Below are 22,903 nucleotides of genomic sequence, written 5' to 3'. Positions count from 1 at the left end.
GGTAAAAAAAAAAACCCCAAACTTAACATATATGCTGTTATTAAATAAATAAAAATGCAGTTATCTGATGTCTCTTATCTACATCCAACAGGTGTTTTCAGAAGGAAGACTGGGGGACCTCTAAGCCCTGCCGACCAAGTGCTTTGTTCTCATCCCCTCATTTGAAGGCAGGCCATATCCTCAGTGGAGCTGCCAGCATCACATTCAGAGCACCTGGGGAGCCTTCCTATTTCTCAAGCTAAGTTTCTGGATGTATGTTGTAGAATTTTTTTTCCTGGAAATACACTCTTTCTATGGTCTGCTATAGATTGCCCCCACTTCTACTGCTGTGAATACACTTAATGGAAATTTTTTTTTTTTTTTTTGCATATTTTATGAAGCTAGCTGAGATCTTACCCCCGAGTACAACAATATTAAAAAAAGAACAAATTCACCAGTAGGAAGCTGGTTATAGTATTGTAAAAACACCACATCCTTTAAACAAAAGAAAAAAAGATAAGTCCACAGTCTGAGATTTGAAAAACAATCCTGCGTTTGTTTACAAAGGACTTTGGATAGAGCTGTTACTGCACTCATAGACTTTGCCCCTTTAACAAACAGCAAGGCAGAAAGCTGCACCTCATTTATAAACCTACTCCTCTTGGTTCCCCCTCTCCCTCACCTATGGGTAGGGGCTGGAGGCCTCGGCCCTCCCTCCCCCCCCCCCCCCCCCCACTGTGAGCCGTCCTGCTATTTTCTGATCCCAGACTATGCAAGCCTTGCATCACTACCCCAGCATCAGGGATTTACAGTCCCCGGATCTAACAAGCATCGGTACTGATTCTTTTTCGGGCATGCCATGCTCTGCTTCAACTACACAGTGGGACCATTTCCCTAACTGTGCTACAGCCATGGCCATATCTAAGCTCAAACTTCAACAAGATCAAACTTCAGAGCCCAGAGAGAAGAGGGTGGGCGCGTTTCAGATCACAAATATTGGAGAACCAGAAGAGGGCCATTGCACCACCACTTAGAAGCAATAAATGCAGATACTCCAAAATAAGCAGAAGGAAGCTCCTCTGGTGTCTTTAAAATCTGGCCCCTTAGGCAGTTGCCTACATTGTTTATGTGTAATTTTAAGCCTGGCAACAGCTCTAAGACAGCATGGACCTAACTAGCCAGCATTGCACCCCCCCCCCCTTGTGTGTGCATAGGGGGGGGTGTGCAAACAGAGCAACTGCCCTGAGCCCAAAAGCTACAAGGGGTCCCAAACTGAGTAGTTACTATTCCCTCACAAAATTTCTGCCCTAGCATGTATAATACAGGCCCAGAGAGCAAGGCTGGCACTAGATCCAGCAGAACATCTGCTTATTTTGATTTATTAACTGCCTTTTCATGAAGAGATTCACCCAAAGTGATTTACAATACATTGAATAGTAATCAGCAGTGGCGTAGCGAGGGTGATTGGCGCCCATCCCCCCTCTTCTCCGCACCCCCCCCCCCCCCCGCTGTGCGCATGCCCACCATTCCTTCTCCCGTAGCTCTTTAATTTTCTTGGCACAAGCAGCATCACGAACTTGCTACCCGTGTCATGTCTGCTCTCCCTCTGCTATCACTTCCTGGACGCAGGACCCGGAAATGATGTCAGAGAGAGCTGACACCAATGCAGACAGAACGTTCATGATGCTGCTTGTGCCGGGAGAATTAAAGGGGTATGAGCGAGGGAAGGGGCATACAAGTGTGGCAGGGGGGGGGGTATAGGAGGTCGGGTGTCAGTGCCCACCCCCTTACTGGTAATCAGGTTCTCTATCTGTCCTGTCCGGTTTACAATCTAACTGTGGTACCTGGGCCAATGGAGGGTTAAGTGACTTGCACAGTCACAAGGAGCAGGCTGGGATTGAACTCACAACCTCAGGGTGCTGAGGCAGCAGCTGTAACCACTAGGCCACTTCTCCCCACTCCTACACACACAGACGCTCCCTGGGCATGTAGGGAGAAACAGGGTAAATGGAAGGGAGGAGAGACATTCCAAAAGAGTGTGGTCTCATAGAAATAAGCAATTCATGTACAAGCACAAACTAGAGTGGCCAAGCATGCCAACGTCCACTATCCCACAGCAACCACAAGAGGGCGCTTCTCCCAGATACTGCTACACATAAAATTCCTATTGTACAGTACAGTGGTGCCTCACACAACGAACTTAATTGGTTCCAGGAGCAAGTTTGTTATGCGAAAAGTTCGTTATGTGAAACGCGTTTTCCCATAACAATACAAGTTAAAAAAAATAATTCGTTCTGCAGCATAAAATATGCTAAGATGACATAAAAAAAGATAAATTTGTCAAAATGGTGGTCTTGCTGAGGCCAAATTCTTTGACGAGGTCACACTGTTTGACCCCACATTCACTCCTTCTAATTATTTCCCGTTTCATTTCAACAGAAATCACCTTCCTGCTTTTTTTAGAAGCCATGATATATAAAAAATATTGAGTTTATCTTAAAAGGACGACTGTATACAGTGAGAGAGGGCAGTTAAGCACAGTGACTAACGACTGCCTGCAGTGCCTGCGCGGAAGGATGCAATACATCGGCAGCTCGGGCGACTTCGTTGTGTGAAACGAAGTTCGTTGTGTGAAACGAAGTTCGTTGTGTGAATCAAGACATGAAGTTCGTTGTGTGCAGCGTTCGTTGTGCGAGGCGTTCGTTATGCGAGGCACCACTGTATATGCAGAGAGCACCTGAATGCTGCTAATTGCCTGCACCTAACATACAGGGAGTATCACATTCAATGGTGCAACACATTCTCTTCCAGAAGCGTGTTGCTTTGAGCGAGTGAGCTCACCAGGTGTGCAGTGGAAGGCACCGTGTTTTATAAACCCCGTAGGCCATTCCAGAATCCTGGTGGCAAGTATTTCCCATTGCCAACAAGAAGTGCTGCACCTGCTATGCAGGTGGAAGTTCCTGGATCTTGGGCTGGGGAACTGCTGAGAGTGTGTTTCCTGGCCCTCCTCTCATATCCCATAGGGGGATATTGTTCTCTCAGCCACACCTCACCGGTAGCTAAGTGCAGCTCACTAAGCAGTTGTCAAGGGAGCTAGGTCAAACTGTACCTAGCTGCGAGGAACAGGTAAGGGAGAAGACATGGAAAATGCTGGAAATAGCACTGGTAAGCCCGTTGAGACATGGAAGAAAAGGTTTGCTGGGAGAGAGAACAGGCTCTGCAGTTGCATACATCAGATGTTTTATTTCTTAATTTATTTTTTATATCCAGCAGGTTCCTTCTGCTCCATGCTGCTGCTGTGCTGTGAATTTAGCCACTAGGTGTCACCCTTTAGCAGTAACTATCTCTCTGCTCTTATCCCTCTGAATGCTGCCTTGGTCAATTCCATTTTCTCAGCTGACCCAGGGAACAAACTTGACTCAGGTACTAACCTAGAGACATTCAACACATGACAAAATAAAGAAGAGACTGGCCCAATGACCTGGACTCGGTTGGTAACCCAACAGGTCTCTATAGCATAACTGATTTAGTTATCCACAACTAGGTTATCCCCTGACTCCATGTCATAGAGGACAAGCTAATCCAGGCCTGCTTTACCTTATGACACGGCTGGACTTCTAGTTCTCATTTGAATTTCCTGCAAAAAGTCAGAACTACAAATTCATCCGTTCTATAGGGCACAACCAGGACTGAATTAACCCACTGTATAAGGTTGCCACTTGACTTGACTTTCTAACTTGGGATAGGCAAGCTGCATAGCTAGTTCTTCTTGCATCTAGATTCCAATGCCACAATTCCCCTTCCCTGTAAAGGCACTGTTACCTCTGTCTCATGTAAAGAAACCTGGAGCAGCACACGAAGGTCTCAGCCCATAGCTGCTCTTAAGCTTTCTGCTGGGATCCTAGGGCCCTGCTGATCAGCTCCACCTGGGACCAGTTGCCAGGTTACTTGAGGTAGCTATGCTTTGATTGCATTCCCTCCTCCTCCCCACAAAGAGGCTCTAGTGGTCCAGCTTCCCTTCTTTTGTTATTAACAGGATTTGTATAGCACATAGTAGCTAAATATTTAGGGTGACACAAAGACAAAGCTGCCCCACTCCTGGAAGATCCTTCCACATCTGCACAAGCCTCAAACACTTTAAAATCATAAATGTTCGAGGCTTGTGTGGTTAAGGCAGAGCTTACAGGAACGGGGCAGGGACAAAACCCACGGGTACGGGATGGAGAAACTGAGTTCCTGCGGCGTTGGGGAAAAAATTTGTCCCCGTGTCGTTCTCTAATTCAGATCTCACAACCACAACCTACAAAACTCCTAGCAAACACAGCTAAAAGACAGTTCTTACTTGTCCCGTAGGAAAACATTCCTATTGCCTCTACTCAACTGCTTCTTTTGGGGTTAGGAGAGGAGAGGAGTACGTTATTTAGAAACAAAGACAGATTGGATTTAGCTCATGCCTCTCTTAGTAGTTCAAGGTGAGTTCAAGGTGACACAAAGACAAAGCTGCCATGCCAGTTCTAAGAGGGAGCCCTTTTGGCAAGTCCAGGTTTTGAACTTAAACCCCAAAGCAGTGTGGGATTTGTGGTCTCTGATTCTACCCATTGAAATCAGCACTGCAGGATCCATAATGCATCAGGGTGTGTTTATCAGAAATCCAGGATTAAAATCTCCCTCCTGGAACTGGATAATTTGGGAGTTCTGAAGACACATGCAGGAGAATTCTATAAATGGTGCTTAAAATTGCGGGCGCAAACCTGGGTGCACGCCAATTTATGCATGAATTTCAGTAGCGAGCCTATTAGCGCCAATAATCAGGTGCACTAAATGCAACAATATGGATTCATGTGTGCACCTGGCTAAGCGCTAGCCTATATGGATGCTCATGTAAATGTTTTAATGCAGGGTCTCGCAAACCTCTGGAAGCCGTGGCACACGAAACCCTGTGCCGCAGCTGGAGAGCATCCGGAAATAATAATAACAACTTTATTTTTATATACCGCAATACCACAAACAGTTCAGAGCGGTTTACAGAGGAAGAGACTGTATACAGATGGCGATGTTACAAAAAACTTTCAAAATTACATTAGCATGGTAAGATTAATCAAATTTTTCCTGGAAGTGTTTTAGAAGTAGAAACATAGAAACATAGAAAGGTGACGGCAGAAAAGGGCTACAGCCCATCAAGTCTGCCCACTCTACTGACCCACCCCATTAAGTCTGAGTGCTGCTCGACCCACGTAGGGATCCCACGTGGATGTCCCATTTATTCTTAAAGTCGAGCACGCTTGTGGCCTTGATTACCTGCACCGGAAGTTTGTTCCAGTGATCTACCACTCTTTCTGCGAAGAAATACTTCCTGGTGTCACCACTAAATTTCCCTCCCCTGAGTTTGAGCGGGTGCCCCCTTGTGACCGAGGGTCCCTTGGGAAGGAATATATCGTTTTCTACCTCGACACGACCTGTGACGTACTTAAAAGTCTCAATCATGTCACCCCTTTCCCTGCGCTCCTCTAGAGAGTACAGCTGCAATTTGCCCAGTCTTTCCTCGTATGAGAGACCCTTGAGTCCAGAGACCTTCCTAGTGGCCATTCGCTGGACCGACTCAGCTCGAAGCACAACTTTACGGTAATGTGGCCTCCAGAATTGCACACAGTACTCTAGATGAGGTCTCACCATGGTTCTATACAGTGGCATTATGACTTCAGGTTTGCGGCTGACGAAGTACATCAAGGCAGAAGTAGAGTCGGAGAAGTGGAGTCGGTGCCATTTACTGGGTAGTCCCCACCCCCTGGAACTTCTAATATGGCAGCTAAGATTGGATGCTAAGAAGTGCAAAAGCTTGAGGGAATGGTACAGTTTAGGGGGTGAAGAACTTTTGTGTACAAAAGAATAGCAGGAATTGGGTGTGATTGTATGTGATGATCTTAAGATGGCCAAACAGGTTGAAAAGGTGACGGAGAAAGCTAGAAGGATGCTAAGGTGCATAGGAAGGGGAATGGTCAGAAGGAAAAAGGAGGTATTGATGCCCCTGTATAAGATTCTGGTGAGACCTCATTTAGAATACTGTGTGTGTTTGTTATATAACTTGATGTAGTTATTCCATTCTAACTTGTGGAAGGAGCTCCAGATCATGTCTGCTGGTATTTCATTTCTGTGCATATCAATTGACTGATGTTCGTATGCAACAATTGTTGAGTAGTTATTTCTTAGGTTTTTGATTTTTGAATCGAAATGTTGTGCTAGATCATTTGCTGAGGGTAGCTTGGTATTATGCATGGGTTGAGTGTAGCGTGTGGTGTCAAATAAATTTGTCACTATGTTGAATAGTTCTTTGTATTGGTTCCTTTTGAATTAGTATTAGATGAGTTAATTTTGGATGAGTAAAACGTTTTACGTTTTTCTTTTATCTGTTGTTTGTAGAGTTTTATGTTGGACCTCCAGTTGTTTCAGTCTGACGGTTTTCCCGTTTTTTTCCAGATTCTTTCTAATCTTCTTACTGATTGTTTCATTGTTAGGAATTCGATGTCAAACCATTTGTTGTATTTGTTTGAGCAGCTTTTACTATTCCGTTTAGGGGCAATTTTATCTAAAATGGATGTACTAGTTTTCGTCCAGTGATCATAGAAGTCAACTCCTTCTTCTATCTTCGCTTGTAGATCATATTGTGACCAATATTCCTCTGGGTTGATATGGCCCCTTGTGAGGTGTTCTCTTTTTGTCCGTGGGTGTGTCTTAGATTTTAGCCGAGTCCAGATTAGATTGAAATAATAAGTGAAATGGTCAGACCAGATATCATGACACCAAGTACAGTCCGAAAGAGAGATGGGAGGGGTTATAATCTCCTTTATGGACATCGCTACCACATCTAAATGATGGCCTTTTTCATGTGTTTGAGTGGGTGAAGGGAGATTGTAATTGAGTAAAAAAATAAAGTTTTTAAAATCTTTCGCTTCTGGGTTGTCTATTTCATCTAGATGTAAGTTTATGTCTCCTGCAATTAGATTATGAATATGTATGAGAGAAATAATAATAATAATAACTTTATTCTTCTATACCACCACAGTCGAAAGACTTCTAGGCAGTTCATATCGAAGAAGGCTGGACAATCAGCGAATTACAGAATGCAAGAAGTGAGGGTACAACTTATTACATAAGAAATAGATAACAAATAGATAAAATAGATAAATAAAAGAACAGCATATTACATCAAGATTGACAGAGGGAAAATATAACTTAGTAAGTGGTGAGGCTTCTGTTTAGGAGATGAATTTGTCAAATAATACGGTTTTAATTGCTTTCCGGAATGCGCCATAGGTCAGCCTGGTTCCATTAATGTAATTTCCCAGCCAGGACTGCGGTTTGCTTGCTTGGAGCATGAAGGATCTGTCCAAAAAGGATTTGTATTTGCAGCCTGTGATCTTTGGGTATGTAAATATGTTATGGTTTCTGGTTGGTCGTGTGGGGTTGAATGGATGTAATGGGTATGCATAGAATGGATGTAATGGGCATGCAAATTTTTCTCATGCATTTTAATTAAGGATATCCTGAAAACCGGGCCTGTGTGCAGCTCTCAAGGACTCAACCTTGACAAGCCTGATCTATCGTTTCTCTAAAAATAAAATTAGGATTCTATGCACACGGGGTGGGGGGGGGGGCAGGGGGAGTACAAGCAAGACTGGATTAGTGTAAGTTGGAAAACTGGAGCCAGCTGGCTGCCATCAACAGGATGCAAGAACAGAACACAACCTGTACTGACTTGGCCTATACTTAATTGGCCTTGCAAGCTTGAATGGCTACGAGTGACATCCCCCCAGGCCCCAGCATCATCACACAGATGATAATTACAAGCAAAACTTTACCAGACGCAGGACTAGCAGGGGTGGAAACACAGTTGGAGGTCTCAGTTTCAGAGATGCCTCTGTCTCTGCCATCCTGGGGGCGATGCTTATAGGATGCCAGCAGCACATTCTTTGCAGTTACAGCTACATCATTAGAGGCCTGACTTCTGCACTTTGTTTCTATACCTGTCACCATGAAAGTAAAAGAAAGCAAAAAGAAATTTAAGGTACAGTGGAGGGAAGAGAATAGAAGAACTCTCAGGGTCCAATCCAAGGGTATCTGACACTACAGGGAAACTTTCAGCATAGTTTCCCCCAGAGATGCCTAAAGGCCCTTAGCCCCCTCCCCCAATCCATCATCTCTCTTTTGCTACCCAAATCCCCTATATCCAGTATCTCTCCTTCCCTTCCTTTCTCTCTCTCTTCCATGTCCAGCATCTCATTTTCCCTTCCTTGTCCAGTATCTCCCCTTCCCTTCCTTTCTCTCTCTCTCTCTCTCTTCCATGTCCAGCATCTCATTTTCCCTTCCTTTCCCTTCTTTGTCCAGTATCTCCCCTTCCCTTCCTTTTTCTCTCTCTTCCATGTCCAGCATCTCATTTTCCCTTCCTTGTCCAGTATCTCTCCTTCCCTTCCTTTCTCTATCTCTTCCATGTCCAGCATCTCATTTTCCCTTCCTTTCCCTTCTTTGTCCAGTATCTCTCCTTCCCTTCTTTTCTCTATCTCTTCCATATCCAGCATCTCATTTTCCCTTCTTTGTCCAGTATCTCACCTTCCCTTCCTTTCTATCTTATATGTCCAGCATCTCATTTTCTCTTCCTTTCCCTTCTTTGTCCAGTATCTCCCCCTTCTCTCTCCCTCCCAGGTGTAAATGCCAGTTCCCCAGTAAGATACATTTAGGCCAAATTCTTTCATTCCACATGCAACCTTTTGGAATGCCCTTAACATGCTCTCAGCCATGCCCACTTTTCAGATATGTGCTAGAAATGTTAGGCACCAATCCATATAGAATAGCGCACAACTTCTATTCAAAGCCAACTGACCGCAATAATTGATTGATAGCACCCGATTATAACTAGTTAAGGGGAGGGCAGGACTCAGACTGCCCTGGGCACTGCCTTGGCAAGGGTGCCAAACCTTTCCTCTTCCCCTCCCCATACCTCCTCAAATCTTCACCAGCTGCGAGCAGCATCTCTAACTCATTGCTCATGCTGGCCTCATACTTCCTGGGGACCAGAAAGTGAATCAGATGGAAGGATGAAGCCAGTGCAAACAGCAGGTAAGAGATGCTGCTTGTGAATGGCAAAGGTTTGAAGAGGTCATGGGGAAGGGTGCATCGGGTAGGGGGACACATGATGCAGCAATGCCAAGGAGGAATGCAGGGGGGGTGCCTCCGCCTGAGCGCAAAGTTCCCTTGCTATGCCACTGCAAGTTAATCAATTAAGTTGTGCACGCATCTTGAGCACATGCCCAAATTTCAGTGCACAACTTTGGTTCCGATATGTAGAATCCAGGGGTAAATCCATTAGCACATCCTAGTAAAAAAGAGCCCTAAGTTTGTACCCCAGGATATGTAGGGTTGAGTGAAGTAGGATTTGAATCTGGTTTTGCTGGCCCTAGGCTACCCCTCAACTAGTTGTAATCAAAAATACTATAATACAATTATAAAATAGCAAAGACAATTCATATAACAGAATACATTCCATGATCCAAACAATATTAAATACAGTTCATAAGCAATGCTTAGAAACTCTATCAACTAGATGTAAAAGTTATTCACTTAACAAGGGAATGGGTTCAGTTTTAATAGAGAAATAAACCACAAGAAAATATATTAATATAGTTAATTATTTCAATAAGCCACGCACCACTCTACACCAACATCAATCACACCCAATACAAAAATCCCTCAGCTTTATAATGGTCTTTCTAATCTCATTACAGCCCCTGAAAGAAAAATCCTCATTACTGGGCTCTAGTTGCTCCCTAAAGTGCTCCCCAAGGGTAGGATTACCAGATGTCCGGATTTCCTCGGACATGTCCTTTTGAGGAGATGTCCAGGGGGGTCCGGACGGCTTTTCAAAGCCCAGCACTTTGTCCGGATTTTGAAAAGCCTCCTCTCAATTGTGACCAAAGCAGGCAGCGGGGTGGAGCTAGGGCGGGACTGGGGCAGAGATGGGCGGGTCTGGGGGGCTGCCTTTTCAGAGGTGGACCAGAAATCGAATGGCAGGAAATTGGTAGGGAGAGCATGACATGGCTGTCCTATGCCTCAGATATCCAGAGCAGCACCACTGGCTGAGGGACCACAAGGTGGAAGGAAGAAAAATATCCACTTGGCTGTGAGTGTTGTACGGCTGTGAGTTTTAGTTTTAGTTAAACGTTCTATGTCTTGGAGGTTTGCTGACCTCTACATATTCCATAGGAGCCAGCTCTGTTGGTGGTGTGCTTGAGCATCCCCAAGACTGAGCAAACTCATTGAGTGTCTCCAAGGAGACAATTACAATTGGGTTTAGTACCCCAAATCATTTTGGCTCCTATGGCTTATTCTACTACTAAAATGTATTTGTAGGATAAAAAAACATTACAGGCCCTCTCTGAATTACAGACACCCAACTTAAGTACGACTCGTACTTAAGAACATGGTTGCGGCTTCATTTGATTTCACTGAGCAGTATTTCCAGTGGCATAGACTCCTATACTTCTTCTGTAGCAGATTCAGGAAAGATGCATGGCCACATTAAGAACAGTGTGTGGCTGTGCATGCTGCACCTTAGAGGGAACACTGGGGACAGTTGGCCCTTTTGTCAGCTGGAAGCAGAGGAAAGCAGCAAGAATCTTAAAATCTTAAGTTCTGAGTTACATACATATCCAACAAGAACAGCTTTAAAAACGTAACTCGTTCTTAACCTGGGGACTTCCTGTACCTTTAAAAAAACTGTTCTATGTGGATCTTTGAAGGGGAAAAGAAAAGGTGGGGGAGGAGGATGGCGGTGAGAAGAGGGTTTAAATGGTGTGGCATACCTGAGCTAAACTCTTAGGAATGTCTGAAACTGTCACAGGACCCTTCCTCTAGTCAGAAAGAGAGCGTCAAAAGGGGAATAAGCCTGCAGCACAGTACCGTTAGCTGGAGTGACGGGCAGCAAACTGCAGTTCTGAGTCTGTGCTGTAGAACTTCTGTCACTGCCGTTCTGGCACTGAAGCCCAAACTGTAACATCCGAGAGACATGGTCTTTACTGGTAATTTCTAAATCTGTCATTGTACAAAAAGAAGAAGCCAGAATACAAAACGTTATTCCATGTAGTGTTGTTTTAGTGTGTCCTTCTATGCACCTATGAAAACTAATCAAATGCCCCACAGAAACATCCAGTCTTGCAGGCTGTGGATGAAGACTCCACTTAAGACCTACAAATAATAGCACAAGGCGTGGGAAACAGAGGATCAGAGTTCAAGCACCTAAGCAGCAAGGATTTCCTGGAACTCAAGAGATTTTTTTTAATGTCTCATTGGTTATACAAGTCAGTCAACTTAACCGGTGCTAAGATGGCTTTAAGAATGCCAAATCACATCACAATGCAGTGAAAATCATCTCAGATCTGTTCAGGTTTATATTCCAGATGCATTTGAGGTGCTCTTTGCAGTAATAAAAGTTAGAGTTACCAAATGGCTCCAGGAAAAGGAGGATGGATTTTGATAGAAGTAAAATCCAGATGTCTCAATCTATCTTCCTTACTTCCATTGAATGCAATGGAAGTAAAACCCGGAGGTTTCAAGCCGTCCTTTTATCTGGAGCCATATAGTAGCCCTAATAAAAGTCCCTGTGTCACAACAAGACCGTCACACTTTCACTGCCCAAGAATGGAGGGGATTAAAAAACCCACACACGCATCCAATCAGGAAACCCAACAGTACTACCAGTCAGCCATAGGCTTATGTCTTACCAGTGGACTTCTGGCTTCAGCCCTGGCTGAAAACAACCGTAAAGGTGGCCTGTCTGAAACAAGACACCTAGGGTGTGCTGCTGTTGCGTGCTGCATACCATGACCCAGCCCTAATTAGAGCATCTGGCTTTGGCCTAGAGGCTTCTTGCAACCATGTCGCTCCCCGCCTTCATATCTTATTCCTCAAGGAAGGTGCGGCAGACAATGTCTCTCTGTGATGGCCACCCAGCCTCAGAAACCTTGAAAGTTTATTTATTCTGTCTTACAGGCAGCATCTCTTTTCTACCCTTCTGCCCTGGCAGCAGTTGTGCTGACTACGTGCCAACTAGGTAGACAGAGAATGTGACAGCTAGATTCCATGGCAAAGGCAGCGGAACGCTTATTTGTTTGAGGGAGCCCAAAAGCTCTGCCCCTGACTCCACCCCCATAATAATAATACTAATTATAATGCAATTTCTTCTATACATTTTTCATATATACACAATATAATCTTATTAATACATAATGGTAACCACAAAATTTAAAAAACACAAAGCACACTATACACAGAGAAAATGTTAATTATCATTTATATTCAGATTTTTTTCAAAGATGTCAAGGCAGATGACTTTAAAATATGCAATGTCACCTCAGTAACTATAGAAAAATAGACAAATATGGTGCAAAATATAGACAGCAGATATAAATTCTCAAAACTGACATATTTTGATCACTAAATTGAAAATGAAATCATTTTTCCTATCTTTGTTGTCTGGTGATTTCATGAGTCTCTGGTTGCACTTCCTTCTGACTGTGCATCCAATATTTCTTTCTTTCTTTCTTATCCAACATTTCTTTCACAATCCATCCCCATCCCCTTTGGGTCCAGGTCTCTCTCTCTTTTCCCTCTGCTTACCCTCCCCAGGTCCAGTGTCAATTCTCCTTTGTACCTATCACCACTTTTGTTCCAGGTCTCCCTCTCTCTCCCTCCTCTGTTATGATCTTCCATCTCTCTGTTCTTCCTCAGGGTCTCTCCCCCTCTGTCTGAATCTCCCATAATGCCTTCTGTCTTTTCCATTTGGTCCAGGCTTTTCTCTCTCTCTCTGGCTTTCTTCTGCTTACAACCCCCCCTACCCACCCACCCCCGGTCTTTCTCTGCCTCTCTCTCTCTTTCCTTTCTCCCTCCGTCCTTCCTATGTCCCCCTCACTGCCTTCCAGCCTTTGGCCCACCCCCTCCTCTGAAGCCACCCTCCCGTGCGAAGTCTGGCCTACCCGCTGCCAATTTTTCCTTCCCCCCAGTCCGCCTCCAAAGTCAGTCTATCTGCCTCCCTCCCTGCCGTGCCAAAGCCTGGCCTACCCGCCGCCAATTCTTCCTCTCCCACCACAGTCTGCCGCCGCTCGCCCCCCGCTGCTGCAGCAAATCCAAGAAGGGAAGAGCCAGGCACGTGCAACAGTGGCTTGTGGGCCGACGACGTGCATTCGCTGCACGCACCTGGCCCTTCCCTTCCTGCAGTTATGGCAGCGAGCAGTAGCGGCAGGCAGGGAGCAGCAGTGGGCGGCGGTCAGTCCGCATACCCCCTGACCTACAGGACGAGCAATTTTGGGGGAGGCTAAAGCCCCTGTGGCTCCCCGTTCCGACGCCTATGCTCCAGGGCATGAGGGACTTTTAAAAGCATTCTTTGCTGTGTACTTCCTGTTATCCCAACTTGAAACATCTTTTTTTTTTCCGCCTTAGCTTTTTCTGTTAAGCTTTCAGGAGGGAGTCGTCATCCTTGATCAGGCAGAGACTAATTACAGCACTGCTACTGAGGTGTTGTGGTATGCTGCAGGGTTGCCAGTTCTCCCAAGGCAACCAAAAGACTGAGCCAGGATTTTATTTATCTCAGCGCCCGAGGCTTACCACAACTGTAGGCAAACAAATGTAGTCCTAAAGAATGACGAGTGAGGTGATCAAATTTACAGATGAAACAAAATGACTCAAAGTTCTTAAAACAGCAGAGGATTGGGAAGATTTGCCAAAGGATCTCATGAGACTAGGAGACTGTGCATTTACTTGGCAAATGAAATTTAATGTGGACAAGTACAAGTGTACTTGTGTATATACTGTATATATAGGTCAAATAATCCCTATAACAGGTCCAAAATGCTGAGTTCTGACCTAGAGGACATCACCCTAGAAAAAGATTTTGAAGTCGTTGAAGACAATATATTCAAATTTTCTAATTGTGTTGCATCTGCTAAAAACAAACAAGCAAACAGAATGGAACAAGGAAAAGAGAGTTAAGACTGAAACTATCATTATGTCTATGCACTGGCATAGCGAGGGTGGGAGGCACCTGGGGCGATGGGGCCCGTTTCACCCTCTTCTCCACCTCCCCGCTGCGCGTGCATCCCTTCTCTTTCCCCATACCTGCTTAGCTTTCCCGGTGCGAGCAGCATCACCAACTTGCTGCCCACACTGGTGTCAACTCTCCTTCTGACATCACTTCCTAGTGTTATGTATTTCTGGATATGATAATTCTAATACTTGGATCTCTATTATTGTGGACTAAATAAGGAATAATTATTTCCTATCCTAAATTACTGGTTTAAGTGATGTTAGGATTATATTTTCTTTGAATTATTATTACAAATCTGTATGCAAGTATTTGATTTGCTTGTCTGAATTTGAAAAATTTAATAAATAAAAAGTACACAAAAAAGTGCCGGTACTCATTCTTCAACAGTGGGGTGCTCACTGAGGAACCTACCCCACAATAGCTAGGCCCCCTGATACCAGCCCCAGAATCTACGAAAAGGCATCACCGGGTGTGCAGAACCTGAGATGTTTTATCAATACTTGGGGACCATGGGGTCATGGTACACCAACAAGTGTGTGCATGACAATTGTGGTGCGTTAAAACATTCACTTGCTATTTAGTGTTAGGGTAAGATCTACATAATGATTATGGGAACCCTTTACAGATTCCCATAATCATCATGTAAACCTTACCCTAACATACACTGAAATCTGTTTACTGACCAACCAATTGCAACTTACATTGTAAAACATTACAGCAGTCAAGTTTCTACCCACCAATTAACCTACAGGAAACCCTACTTTTTATTTATTTAAAATTATTTATAACCTGCCTATCCACAAATCTAAGCGGGGAACAAAAATCACATACAAAATAACACATACAATTACAAAACAGCAAAAGAGAAATGGCATAAAAAAGAACTACCATTGCTCAAGCTGTCACAGAGCTCACACCGGGTCGTCCTGCTCTACTGTGCAACAGGACCTGCACCTCAGAGCGGCTGCCGGTGGACCCCCCCTCTGATGTACTTACTCTGGAGCAGTCGGCAGCCGCACTGAGGTGCAGGAAGATCCCCCGATGTCTCGTCTGTCGGCTTTGCTCCGGAAGAAGTAAGTTACGTCGGAGGGGGTGGACCTGGCAGATGCAGTCATCGCAGGACTTTGCCGCAACTCCCTGTGTCTGCTGGGTCCACCCCCTCCAACGTAACTTACTTCTTCTGGAGCAAAGCCTGCAGACGAGTTATCGCGGGACCTTCCAGCACACGGCTGCTGACTCTGCTCCAGAGCAAGTACCTCAGAGTGGGGTGGACTGGCAGCTGGCAGCTACAGTCATTGCGGGAAAGGAGCAGGACTGCTGGAATGGAAGAGTGGTGGAGGGAGAGGAAGGAGGCAGGGTGGTATGAAAGGGTGGTGCTGATGAAATTGATGTATAGGGAAAGGGGAGAGAGACATAAGGGGAAGGATACTAGGGGGAATTGGATTGGAGGGAAAGAAAGGGGGCAGATGCTGATTGAAGAGGGGTGGTTGAAGAGAGAAAGGGCAGACATTGGATGGTAGTGGGGAGGGTAGAGGGGGAGCCTATGCTGGATGGAAGTACGGATGGGAGAGATAAGGGAGCAAATGCAGAAAGGAAATGGGAGGAGAGAAAGAGGAGAGCAGATGATGGAAGTGGACAGAGAGAAGAGAAGGTACTAGATGGAAAGCGTAGAGAAAGAGGGCACATGATGGAAGGAGTGGATAAATAAAAGGAGGTCACATGATGGAGGAAAAGGACTGAGTTAGGAAAATACTGGATGGGGTGAGGGAAAGAGGTGGTAGACGGTAAAAAAGGAAATTGATGAGAGGGTAGTAAGAACATAATCTAGATGGTTGCAGAAAATAAATTGAAAAGGAAAATGAGGGAAAAAAGGGAAAGGGATTGCAAAGGAGAGGTGTGGGAGAGGGAAGGAGAGGAGAGAGATGCCAGACCAATGGGGGTAAAAGGAGAGATGGAAGGGGGAGGCATACAGTTTCTGGAAGGGGCATAGAAGGAGAGAAGATGCCATATAGGGGCAGAGAGACGGCAGATAGTGGATGGAAGGAAGAGAGTAACAAGAAGATGAGGAAAGCAGAAACCAGAGAAGACAAGGTAGAAAAAAAATTTCTATTTATTTATTGCTTTAGGAGACATGTGTCACTGTTTCTGCGATGTTGCATTGTATGCAAAGTCCAGCTTCTTGCTGGTTCAATTTAACCTTTGTCTATATATTTCTATTTCATCCCCTCTTTTACAAAACTGTGGAGCGTTTTTTAGCGCCAGCCATGGTGGTAGCAGCTCTGATGCTCAGAATTCTATGAGCATCAGAGCTGTTACCAGTGTGGCTAAAAGCCATACTACAGTTTTGTAAAAGAGGAAGGGGTTAGTTTGTGATTATATATTCCATACTAGGCGAAGGTGTTTTCTGTGTTCTGTGTGTTTGAAAGACATGGTTTTTTGTTAGGATTGACTGTAGGATTGATCTGTACTAGTCTGGCTTGTTTAGTTTTACAATGGGTGTATTGATATTGCACTGGAGTATGTAAGATGCTGCCTTTTCCTAGGTACTCGTGTGACGTGTGGATTGTTACTAAAAATCATGTTTTTCATACAGATGGGGGGGTGTCAAAAAATGATGGGCCACGGGTGTCACATATGCTAGGTACGCCATTGGTTCAGAGGACAAAAAAAATGATATATGGAAAACGAACACCTTCCTTATGAAGAGAGACTAAACAGGATAGGGCCCTACAGTTGAAGAAAAGACTGAATCACTTGCTAATTGTTTTATGCCAATCGGTTTTCTATGAGAGTGGATATAAACATTCCGGACTCCTGAGGAAGGAGTGTTTTTCGAAACACAGACCGTGTCAGGTCCCGTTTCTTCACATATGAGAACCACCATTTGGATCACCACATTGTATTGACTCCAATAAAGATCTTATGCTCTGTACATCGTATCTGCAGTCCTTTCTTTTGTTTTTTTGTTGATGGTTAAATAGAGACCAGCTGTTGTAACCTTTGGGGCAACACTATAACAAGAGGAAACTCCATGAAACTAATGACCAGCATATTAGAAACAAATTGTAAAGAGGTTTTCATTTTTTTTTTCATGTAACACATGGGCTAACCTTTGGAATCTGTTGCTGGAGGATATGGTCAAGGGAACTGACATAGTAGGGTTCAAACATTCATGGAGGAAAAGTCCGCAAAAATGTATTAGCCAGGTAGTCTAGGGAAAGCCACTGCTCTCCCCTGGAAATGATCTATCAGAAACGTCTACTTTTTGGCAGTGCTGTACATGGGTCTTCAGCTCCCAGGGGCCAAGGTTTACATTTCCATTCCCCCCACCCTCCAGCAAAAGTCACTTCACAAAGGCTCTGTACTGTTTGACCTTTCATCTTCTCCTCTAGTGCCTCCTTCAGGCTGGCACCTGCATGGTCTGCTCCCAACCGCCCCATTGGTAGGCCATTTCTTTTTGATATCTACTGAGTATTTTGACCTGGACTGACAACTGTTAGAGATGGGATGCTGAGCTTGACAGCATGGTTTTCCTTATGTTCATATGGGATAAAACTATGGCTAGCCCAAGGAGAGTTGGTAAGCATTGAGAATAGTTCCCTTAAGGCAGGGGTAGGGAACTCCGGTCCTCGAGAGCCATATTCCAGGCGGGTTTTCAGGATTTCCCCAATGAATATGCATGAGATCTATTTGCATGCACTGCTTTCAATGCATATTCATTGGGGAAATCCTGAAACCCCGACTGAAATATGGCTCTCGAGGACTGAAGTTCCCTACCCCTGCCTTAAGGGAACCTCATAGGGGAAGTGGTCAGTCAACCTCATCCTGGAAAGAAGAAACAGAATTAAGCTGGATTTCTCTTTTATGGCAACAAAAAAGTCTTATCATTAAATCATCATATCAGCCTATGGTGATCAGATGACCCTGGATCATAAAAAAAACAGCTGGTCTGGGTTTTGTCTTACTGCCTTTACTGAGTTGCAATAGTCTATGCATTGACTGGGGCAACAAGACTTGCTTGGCTACTCTTTGCTATATCTGATCACTAGGCAATTGGATATCAGTATTCAGCAGACTTCTTAATTTGCCCCCACCCCCAGCTTTTGGGTCTGGATCATCTGGAGTTTGGCTGCTGTCTCTATAGATAGGGTTGCTATTTTAGTCAGGTCAACCCAAACAGGCTGGTCCAGTCCTGATTTTCCCCATTGCTTGCAAGGAAATGAAGTTCCTAATTAGGGAGATTAGAAATACCAGTACAGGCATCCAGTTAGAAATGACTAGGTATGTATTGGCCTCTTTGGATTGATCTAGGTGAAGTGTCAGCTCCTATCTATGGACCTGCATTTGATAGGAAAACCTCAAACCATGGGTCCATTGATGCAATGAGTAAAATCAGGAAAGGATCAGCCTGGCCTGTCTGGGAGCACTTGGTAACAATTGGCTGTGTGATAATCATCTCAAATTGAATGTGGAGAGGACAAAAATTATTTTGCTTTCGAGTCATGTTATTCATGATTTTCCAACACTGTTTACATTTAAGGAAGTGATGATTTCATTTGTAAGAACACTTTAAACTTTAGGAGTATATTTGGATACTTCTTTGAAGATGAGAAAGCATGTTTTTTATATTGTTTTTTAAAAAAATCTTTTTTAAGCTGAGGCTTTTACACCCTTTGAAGTCAGTATTGACCAGTTCTAATTTTCATTTTGGTTATTCAAAGCCTGATTTTCCCACATTTTGACTATTGTAATTCCTTGCTAAAGGGTGTTCCAAATAAATATTTGATATCTTTACAGGTTGCTCAAAACTCTGTGGCAAAGTTAATTACTGGAACTTCTAGATTTCAACACATCACTCCTGTTCTTAAAGAATTGCATTGGTTGCCAACAGAGTATTATATTCATTATAAATTGCTGCTACTTGATTTAAAACATTGGCTGACAGGAAATCTCCAGTTTTGTTAGACTCCCTCTGTATTTATCGACCAATATGGAACTTACATTCCTTGAACAGTAATGCCCTGGTGGTCCCATCTGTTTGTGAAATTCACCATGAGAAATATAGGAAATCGATATTTTACATGTGTGGATCACAGTTATGGAACCAACTGCGTTTCAAGATTCTGTTGAAAACATTTTTGCTTAGGGAGGAATATCAATGCTGACTTTCTAGGGGTTTTTTTTGTTTTGAAGTTTATTAAGTAATTGCTGCTTTAATGTATTTCTTTGTTATAAATTATGTATGTTTGTTGGAATCTGCCTAGAAATATGTGGATAGAGTGGAATTAATATTTTAAAATAGATAAATAATAACAAAAATTCCGCCAAATAGACTTGAGAGAAGAACTGGAATGAATCTGAGTAACCTGGGCAGCAACACCCCGGGCAGTACCTTTGTTTTTTTGAAATTAGTTTCCAAGCTTCTTATTTCTTTGATATACCGTCTATCAAAAATGTATCTAGATGGTTTAACATTGTACGTATCAAAAGAAAGTGTAAAGCACATACTGGGTCACTAGCTGAAACAGCCTCACCTGTCACCATCACCGCCGCTGTGCTGGACGTCTTCCCGGCATCGTTTGCTACCACACAGGTATACACACCAGCATCTTCTGGTAAGCACTCATCAATAACCAAACGGACAACCCCCAATCGGTGTGAGGCTTTGCCAAATCGCACTGGTTGACCTGGAATAGGCAACATATTCAACAAATCAGTATCACTGGGAGAAAGAAATAAGTCTGTGATCGGGAGCCAGTTCAAAGCCCATCTAGGTAGGCCCTTTTGTTAGAAGCATCTAGGCTTACTGGTAAGGTTCAGCAAATCAAAAGAATTCTTTCCCATTCAAGTATGCAAAGTGCAGGATGAAGGCTAGAAATGTTTGAGTTGCTAGGCAAGAGATGTGTGCTGGGGTGCCTCATGGTGCCATTTTGAATGCTAGGTACATCAAAGGCAGCAGGGAACAAGTAGTCAATATACTGTCTCAAACAGGCAGTAACATAACATAACATAACATAACAAATTCACTTATATATCACCGTAAGTTCCAAGTTTTATTAAAATTTGATATTTCACTTATCAGGATTTTAAGCAGCATACATAAAAATATAAAAATCGGGGATGCTTAAACTAAGATGCACAAACTTACTGGAACAGTATGGAGGAAAGGGATGAATTACACTTCATGATAGGACAGAAAGTTGATTAAGGGTAGTACACGAGGAGGGGACCCATCTGTAACAGAGGAATGGAGAGCAGTTTCTTTTAAAGATCAAAGGCATCTCTAAACAAATATGTTTTAAATTTTGATTTATATCGATCTAGTATTGTTTCTTCATGTAACTCAATGAGCATTGAGTTCCAGAACATGGGCACGGTGACTGAGAAAATGGTCAAACGCGGTTAACAACAATTAAGAGACTGTGTATTATACCATATCAACTCATGTATCCCGCAAATGTCAGCTAGGAATCATTGCGGCTTACATAATATTAGAATTGCTACAGAGGCATAGATATTACAAAGGTATTGCATGGAAGATATCATGTATGAGGACTGCATGGGAATGAGTCAATGCACTGAGGAAAAAAAGGTGAGTTTTCAGTGCTTTTCTAAATTGGAAGTATGTGGGTTTTTGTTGAAGGCTGCCCGGGAGGATGTTCCAGATTCTGGGCCCCTGAAAGTCGAAGGTGATCTCAAAGAGAGCCTTCCTTCGAACATGGCGGGCGGAGGGGGGTGGTAGTTTCCATCATTGGATTGTCCTTAAGTGGTGGAAGGATTGTGTGATTTGGATGGCGGATGTGAGTCTAGCTGAGTTTTTGCCTTATATGGCCTTATGTACCACGCATGCTTCTTTGAAATGAACCCTGCTTCTGATTGGCAAGGGCAACCAGTGTACACTTCTCCCTCCGTATCTGCTGTTTCAGTACCCGTGGATTCAGTTATTTGTGATTTTTGCCCAGATCACCCCCATGTTTTTTAACAATAGAAATGGCTGCCGTTTTGATGATGGCTCTGCACGGGGAAGGAGCGTAGGAAGATCGATCCTGCCCTGCATCACCGCTAGACCACCAGGTAAGGTCTGGGGAAGGTCCAGGATGCAGAAGGGAGGCAGGGGTGGGTCAGAGTTGGCCCAAAAGTTTTTCGCGAATATTACATATTTGCGGGCTGGCTCTGTCCCTAACCCCTGTGAATACAAAAGGAGGAGTGTAATTCCTTAAGGAGAGGTGTAACCCATTATAATCCCATTCAGAAGAATTTGTCAAATAAGTAGGTCTTTAACAATTTTCTAAAGGAAAGATAAGAATTAGAGTTTGTTATCTAGACAGAAAAGGGCTTGTCCCATGATCCAGCCTGAAAAGATAGAATTCTGTTGAAGTATCTTTTATACAAACAACCTTTTACTGTAGGAAATGTAAATAATCTTAAATGCTGAGAAAAATGCTTTCTGTCAGTAAATTTGAAATGATCAGTAATATAAATAGATCTGAGGGTTCTGGGTGGAGGAGTAACCTAATGGTTAGTGCAGTGGACTGAGATCCTGGGGAACAGGTGCTGGTTGACTGTCTACAGGACATGCCTCTCACGAAGAGAGGCACACCCTGTAAGCAATCTCCCGACACTGCTACTTCTTCTCTCTGCAGGCCCTTCTCTCCAGTGCAGGTCCTTCTCTCGGCGCAAGGCCCGTTTGAAGGGCCTTTGCACATGCACTATCATCGGCACGCTGACTTCATGCATGCGCGTGATGTCATCACGCCAACGCCAGCACACTTCCGGGTGTCTCGAGCCAGGGACACTAAGTTTAGTGTGCTCCGGCTTGAAAAAGTTTGCAAGACACTGCCCTAAGTACAAAAATATCTTAAATTGTGAGCCCACTAGGAATACAGAAATTACCTGTGTATAATGTGTATGATGTCATGTACATCTAGAAGCACTACAGAAATGATTAGTAGGAGTAGGAGAGGATTCTGGGCTGTTAGAGAATCTGAATTGCATTTATATATCCACTAGAAAGCCAGCCTAAAGAATCTCAATGATATTTAAAGAGTGGGACACCCAAACACAGGCCAGGATGCACAGGGAGAAGTATAAGCAAGGAAGTGATATTGCCTCTATCGGGGGACATTGGTAGAACATATAAAGAGAAGGGCCATCAAAAGCCCTAGAAAGTGAGTTGGTTTGATTTTAATACTTTTTATACCATTTAGTGCCAAAATATTACAATAAATAGAATATTTTTTAAAATCACAGTAAATATACATTAGTTCACCATTATCCAACATCAGTTACAACACAAAACATTAATTCACTATTAAGCAGCTTCAATCAAATAACCAGTACCAAACCTTTACTGAAGTCAAGTATTTAGAAAATGCCATGCAAGTCAGTAGGCAGGACGTTCCACAAGAAGGCCCAGCATAACAAAACACTTTATTTCTAGTGTTGGTTAACCTAACCTGGCCCGGAACTTCCTCTCCAACATCAGAACTGACGTCGGGGAGAAGGCTTCTGGGCCGGCGCCTGGACATGCCTTTCCTGTGATTGTTGCGGCAGGCAGGAAGCAGTAGCGGGCAGTGGCGGCAGACCAGGTGGGGGGAGCAGAAGAATCGGCGGTAGGCTTTGGAGGGAAGGAGGCAGGCCGGCTGGCTTCGGGGGAGAGGATGGTACAAAGGCTGGAAGGCAGTGAGGGGGACATAGGAAGGAGGGAAGTAGGGAGGAAGGGAGGAGAGAAAGAGGCAGAGAAAGGGTTTGTAAGTAGAAGAAAGACTAGAAAATAAAGGCCTGGACCAAAGGGGAAAGACAGGAGGCAGATGCAGAACTATGGGAGGTTCAGAC

The 22,903-nt window shown here is 43.9% G+C and overlaps 1 protein-coding gene across 3 annotated transcripts in view; it reads right to left on the bottom strand.

Moving 5' to 3' along the window:
* Nucleotides 1-22,903, bottom strand: part of LOC117347267 (myosin light chain kinase, smooth muscle-like) — an 86,792-nt gene that overhangs the window by 37,867 nt on the left and 26,022 nt on the right. For 2 of the 3 annotated variants that reach the window (XM_033917953.1, XM_033917954.1), the window contains 3 exons: nucleotides 19,603-19,755; nucleotides 10,930-11,061; nucleotides 7,836-8,000 (listed from right to left, as the gene is read on the bottom strand). In XM_033917953.1, coding sequence (XP_033773844.1) covers nucleotides 7,836-8,000; nucleotides 10,930-11,061; nucleotides 19,603-19,755 — 450 coding nt within the window. The remainder of the gene's footprint in view (nucleotides 1-7,835; nucleotides 8,001-10,929; nucleotides 11,062-19,602; nucleotides 19,756-22,903) is intronic. The other variant, XM_033917955.1, reaches the window with a different exon arrangement.

Source organism: Geotrypetes seraphini, chromosome 13 (genome assembly GCF_902459505.1).
Source record: "Geotrypetes seraphini chromosome 13, aGeoSer1.1, whole genome shotgun sequence".
Taxonomy (NCBI): Eukaryota; Metazoa; Chordata; class Amphibia; order Gymnophiona; family Dermophiidae; genus Geotrypetes; species Geotrypetes seraphini.
This window is presented reverse-complemented; position numbering and strand designations above follow the sequence as displayed.